The 6,803-nt window shown below is 34.0% G+C and overlaps 1 protein-coding gene across 2 annotated transcripts; it reads left to right on the top strand.

Moving 5' to 3' along the window:
* Positions 1–1,655: 1,655 nt before the first annotated feature.
* Positions 1,656–2,711, top strand: LOC116144873 (classical arabinogalactan protein 2-like). Of its 2 annotated transcripts, XM_031430300.1 has the most exons (2): positions 1,656–2,022; positions 2,053–2,711. In XM_031430300.1, exons 1-2 carry the CDS (start codon positions 1,878–1,880, stop codon positions 2,358–2,360), a joined length of 453 nt encoding a protein of 150 aa, XP_031286160.1. In that variant the 5' UTR covers positions 1,656–1,877; the 3' UTR covers positions 2,361–2,711. The 2 variants fall into 2 exon arrangements, with proteins under 2 accessions (XP_031286160.1, XP_031286157.1); XM_031430297.1 differs by having other exon boundaries at positions 1,656–2,711.
* Positions 2,712–6,803: the final 4,092 nt, after the last annotated feature.

The following is a 6,803-nucleotide window of genomic DNA, read 5'->3' as shown; positions in this document are numbered from 1 at the left end:
TCGGATCTGTGTCGTAACGAGTCGTTATGGCCTTTTCCGGCCAGATCCACCATAGATCTAGTCGAAAAAGGGCAGATCTACGGCCTGCCGTGGCCGTCGACGGCCGAAAAAGGCCAAAACGACGGCCAAAGATATGGCCGTCGTTTTCGGTCAACGATGGCGAAGATTTGGCCATCGTTGACCTCAACGACGGCCATTTCTTTGGCCGTCGTTCACGGCCAGATCTAGCCTTTTCCGGCCAAATCCGTGGTGGATCTGGCCAGAAAAGGCCAGATTGGTGAACTTCCGGCCATTTATGGTCGAAAGGTTGGCCGTTGTATAGATTTCGGCTACCACCGACGGTGGTTGCCGGAATCTGGCGAGTATGGGTTGCGGGGGTGTTTTTGATAATTTTTAAACTTTTTTTTTAGGGTGTATTTGATGAAATTAATAACCTTGTGGGGTCTAAAAGTAATTAAAAAAAATAGGGTAATATTCTTGGAATAACGTACCAAATATTATTTGGAGAATAGGATCCAGAATCTGGATAAAAATAGTAAACCAAACATAGTGATAATTTATAAGATTATTTTTTTTTTATTTATATTAACATTTAAATTTTTTTGTTATTTCATAAATTAATAAACCATGTTTGTAATTCAATCATACCTGAGGGGGATGTTGTTTTTAACTCGTAATCAAATTCTTGCCAGCTTCTGCCAGCTCCTATTTGTAATTTAGATTACTTCCATTGTGATAATGACTGATTATATTCCGATACATACTGGATGTGTACCAGAGCTTTCCCAGGTCAACACGTGTTTGTCCTCCAGCTGTTAAAACACGTGTCTCTCGAAGAAACAAAGTGCATAGCTTTTTACAAACACCTGTGAGTCACATCTCTCAAACTTCCATGTTGAGACTTGAAAGCACGACAACAGGACATACACATTTTGGACACATAAATTGAACATGTTAGTTGTTCTCCATTTGCTAATTATTTTATATATTCTTTCTCTCTCTACAATTATCTCCACAAAACGGCTATTAAACCAGCTAATTTAATCTTAAAATAAGATAAGCAAATACAAACAAAGTGTCACATCATCAAGCTACAATAATTTGACACGTGTAATGTAGTTCATTTTTGACCTGGTCCTGATCATCATGATTTGTAATCAAGAACTTATGGTCTGACTATTCACACACCCAATCAAGACTTATGTGGTTATTAAATTATAATAAATCGATAATGATATAGTCATGTTGCTAAGGGTATTCAAGTAAAATCAACCGACCACGCTTAAGAGTTGTTGAATTTGGAAATGTTAACGCGGAGGACAGACTGTGAAGGGAAGGTGACCAAATTTTATATAGTAAAAATTAAAAAATGTATATAGTAGAAAGAGACATCTTACTTAACCTCAGCAACCGACACATGTCCAATCCCAATGGCATTATCGTAGTTTTAGCAACAAAATAATAACTAACTGACTAAAATGCCCCTACTTCAGACAGGTGTCATATCCTCATTGGTTTTTAAGGTACTACCTCTGTAGCTGATCCTTGAAGAAAGTTCAAAGAAAGAATGGAAAGTAACCCAATTATTCACACCGCCATTGCTTAGTTAGCTCATCATGTTATGTGCGTGCATGTATATATACACATAAACGCAACATAAATAATGTACAAACAACTATAGTTTAAACGAGTTGAGGAATCTCTTACAAATTAATATTTGATATTGAATAACTCCACTCTCCATTCTTTTTATATATAACCTCTCCTATTTTCAGCACCCTCACTCTCAAACATTTTCTCATCTTCTACAACTCAAATACATCTCTTCTTCTTCGATCTTCCTCTAATTTTCTCAATCCTTCCAGAGAAAAACCAAGATGAGTTCTTCAATGGTTAAAGTTCTCTTCCTTTTGGGTCTCTTGGCCACCTCATGCATGGCTCAAGCACCAGCACCCACACCAACACCAGCCACACCCGCACCAACACCAACACCAGTGAGCCCACCAGCACCAACACCAACACCAGTGAGCCCACCAGCACCAACACCAACACCAACACCAGTGAGCCCACCATCACCAACTCCCTCACCAACTCCAGCACCAGCACCAGCACCGGCTACTCCTTCTCCGAGCCCAGCTCCAGTCACCGCTCCAACTCCATCACCAACCACCTCACCTGCTCCAACACCTAACGCCGTCTCTTCTCCTCCTGCTCCAACTCCCTCAGGCACTACCTCACCGTCTGGTGGGCCAAACCCCGCTGACGTACCCAGTGGTAGCTTTGTCGACGGATGGGTCAACAGAGCCGCCATCTTTGGAACTGCTCTAGCTGGAAATTTCTTCGCCGTTATTATGGCGTAGAAGAACCAATGGGATTTCTCTCATCGGGTCGTTGTCGGCTTCCAGATCGTGAGATCTGTTATTCTTCTTTGTTTGTTGAGTAGTGTTTTATTATTTATTTGTTTTTGTTTTATTTTATTTTATTTTTTGTATTTTCTTTAATTCATTTTGTTGTGATGATGATGATGATGATGATGATGATGATGATGATTAATTCTGTATTATTATTATTGGGTTTGACCTGGGGGTAATTATTTTTGATGGGGTTGAGCTACACGTGTAAAACATCTGATGGGGAATGAATTGTTGTAGAGATGGGGCTGGTGTACATCTAATAATAGTGGAATAAAACAGTTTTATTCTTTTATTTGATTTTTCATCTAATTTTTCTTTTTACTAATTCTTCAATTCCAGCTAATAATAATTAATAACATTGGAAAAAGTCTCGAAAAATTATCATTGTTATGAATTTGAGGAAAACGTGTTAAAGTACAAGGACAAGACTTGTCTTAGTCAGTGAATGGCTGATTAACAATCTTAATTAATTAAGTTAATTTGGAGCCGGCCAGGCGGCCACCATTAAAAAGACGAAAGATAATTGTCTTTTTTGCCAACCCTAATTATCGAATACAGCAATAACAATATCCCATTTGTTTATTTATAATCATTTGAACTTGACCCATTAAAAACGACGTCGAAGCTACCAGGCTGATCCAGTTCTACCCTAATTAATTAGCGATTAAATTTTGAAGTTGAAGCCTCGCCAAGTGCCTCAATTAGGCAAATTACCCCATGTTTGGTTGAACTAATTAATTATAACCTTCCCCACTATAACCATAATTTCTCCACTAATACCTTCACTTTTAATTTCTTCAACCATAAACTTTTTTATTAATTAGGATCATTTTCTGTTCTTCCCACATTAAATAATAAGTTGACAATCATTTGACACTGGATAGTAATGATGGGATGATATTAAAAAAAAAAAAAATTATAATTTAATAATCTCAAACTATATAGTTACTACATCATTTAACATACCAAACCTGAGATTTAACTTGAAGATATATAGTTTCTTATATATGTTCTTAATATGTTTCCTTGTCAACAAAGATAAATATGTCATCAGTACAGGATACACAATTATAATCACATTTGAGTAAATGGCTTTTCAAAATTTATTGTTACTTTTGAGAAAAGTAATTCAGGCCATATATGCTTTAAGTTCTATAAACTTCTCTAATCAAGATATTAATTGTTTCAATTTCTTACAAGATATCTTGGTTGACTTTAGTGAAGATGAAGTTTCATGCATGTTCTATTCTTATAACAAGCTTATTTTAATTTATAACAAATCTTTAATGAATCTCGCCCGCATATAATATACGTATGTGTGAAATATATGGTTGGTACAAGTGTTTTTAGAATAACCCCCTTTTTAAGTGGATTGAGAATATTATGACTCAATTATTTGACACTATTTAATTATAACCTTTCTCTTTTATTGGTAAATTGGTTTTAAAAAATATCCCCTAGCTTTTCTCAACTATTGAATTGGAATAAATGTAGGGTTATCAAATGGTGGCTACGAATTTAAATTAAAAATAAATTAATATAAAATATCTTAGCCTTTTATTTGGGACTATATAAATCATTGCACTTTTTCAGTTTTTCTTCGTCAAATATCAACAAACTATATAGAGAGTTTTGTAGTTTTTCATTTATTCATTTATAAGTTGTAATAAAACCGCTTTTATATATATAATCAAAATGTTTCCAAAATAGTTTTTCAAATAAAATCATAAACATTTACTTTATCTTATTTTTTAAATATATATATATAATTTTCTTTCTATTTCAAAAATATTATATTACTTTTAGATCATGGCACAATTACAACCTACACAATCTTTTTTGCCCTATTTTATGGCTTTCTCATAGTCAAAGTTATGATTCCATTTTTGTTAAATTTTATATTATCTTTATTTGACATGCATATTTACCGTTGTATCCTTATATGTAAAACACTATTTCAGTCCAATAACTGAATCCAATGGTATTCAAACATGATCCTAATATAATTACAATCCTATATACATATATCAATCATATGGATTTTTGAAATTTATATTAATAAATGAAAGAGCCTTAAAAATTTTAAATATTATATTATTACTTAATATTTTTTTTTAATTCATGATTCAATTTAAATAACTAATCTTGTAAAAACAAAAGAATAATGGTCCAATGAATATACAACCAAATTGTACATAGCGATAGCGTAACTTAGCCCGCTCTAACAAATTGTGTTTAAAAAGGTTGACCTTAACTACAGGCAATATCAATTAGGGTAATGCTATTTGTACAAATTCTTTGTACAGACTTCGTGACATATTATATGAGTGTCACGTGACATAAGAGCTCATATAATATTAATGTGACATTAAGTTACGTGAGTCTCAATACCACATGGTATGCTTTGTGGTGTGTTATGTGAATTTGTACAAACTCTCTTTATACAAAGAGTTTGTGCAAATAGCATTACCATATCAATTAACCTACCTCTAGTTTCACCTATTTGTACAGCAATTTATCCATCTATGATCTATCCTAAAATAACACCCGTGTTATAGGTCAAATGAAATCTATTTGTCAAGTAAACTCTTCATGTAAGGTATAATAATAATAATAAAAGTAATAATAAGGTTAGATCTGGAAAAATTATGAAAGGAATACAAATTCAATTGTCCATCTATGAATTCATCGTTCATTATTCTTGGTCTGCATCTGCTTCTCCACTTGGCATTCCCACTGGCTTTATGGGCCTCTTATCCACCCTATTTTCACCTGCACATCTTTAAGCCAAGTTCTCAAATGAATTCAGTGTACATTCAATTGAAAGACGCCATAATTAAAATTTTCCAATTGATTCGGATCAAATTTCCCAATAATATAACCATCCCAAAGAAAACGCAATCCCAAAATTTGATTTGTATTTTAATGGTTCAGTGGTATTCTAATTTATTTTAGCTTGTTCTCTTCTATTTGCAATAGAATCCTCCTGGTTGCTTATTCGATTGTTGTTCTAACGACAAACAAATCATCGCACATGTTTGTATAAATTGTAGTTAATATTTTAACTTTAAGGGTGTGTTTGGTTGGAGGTAATAGGGGATTAATGAGGTAATGTCATCTTATATTACTTGATTACAACATTTGATTGTCAAGTAGTATATCATTCCGATAATTTTTCAAAACCAATAGTAATTATTGTTGGTAATATACAAGGTAATCAGATTATCTCTATTTTCTTAGGTATTTTAAGATTACTTAGTAATCATAATTTTGTTACAATTTTACCTTTTATTAATAAATTTTTTGGATAAAAATACCATAATTTTGAAATTAATTTACAAATATACTCAGACTATTTTATCCTTATATACAAAATTTTTAGGACATAATTACCCCTGGACTTTAAAAAAATTAACCGAGGCCGGTGGCTTGATCTGGCCGCCGTCGGCCACCACCATCAACGACTGCAAGTGATGATGGAATGGCTCACAATCGGCTAGATCTAGCCAGCCGTGCAGGTCGTTTCCGTCCATGGTATGTGATCTATGGTTGGAAACAGCCAGACCTGGCCATTGCACAGCCATATCTCCACTATCGCCACTGCCAACAGTGGTGGCAAGCGGCCGACAGTGGCTTGGGGTGGGTGGGGGTGTTTTTGTTAAGTTTTAAACTTTTTTGGTTTTTGGGGTGTTTTAGCTAAATTTGAAATGTAGGGGGTTAAAAGAAGTTGTTCAAAAAATAATATTATATTAATATTTAAAAAGGAGGATAATTTAGTAAATTACATAACATACCCATCAATTTATTCCTCCAAACCAAACATATTAATATAACATACCCACCAATTTATTCCAACCAACCAAACACATTTCCCTAAACATTCCAGCTGCGTTTGGTTGGGAGTTATATGAGATTATTGAGGTAATGTCATCTTATATTACTTAATTACCACGTTTAGTTGTCAAGTAATATAAGATTTTAGTAATCTTCCAATACCAATAGTAGTTACTGTTGGTAATACATGAGATAATCTAATTACCTCCATTTTCTCAGGTATTTTAAAATTACTTGATTATCTTATTTTTGTTACAATTTTACCCCTTATTAATAAAAGTTTAGGACAATAATGCCCTTGTTTTAAAAGCAATTTACAAAAATACCAATTGACTATTTTATCCTTATATACAAAGTTTTTAGGACATAAATACCCTCGAAATTATACAAAAATTTCCCAAGGGTGGTGGCTCAATCTGGCCACCACCGCTAGCAGCTGGAAACCATCGTCGGCGGCGACAGAATGGTGCATGACTGACCATATCTATCCGGCCATGCGCCGATAAGGTTGTTTCCGACCATGGATTTGTGATCCATTGCTAGAAACATCCAGAT

The sequence above is a fragment of the Pistacia vera genome, unplaced genomic scaffold (assembly GCF_008641045.1).
Source record: "Pistacia vera cultivar Batoury unplaced genomic scaffold, PisVer_v2 Contig1143, whole genome shotgun sequence".
In the NCBI taxonomy this organism is placed as follows: domain Eukaryota; kingdom Viridiplantae; phylum Streptophyta; class Magnoliopsida; order Sapindales; family Anacardiaceae; genus Pistacia; species Pistacia vera.
The sequence above is the reverse complement of the archived record's forward strand: the minus strand, read 5'-3'. Positions and strand labels throughout refer to the sequence as shown.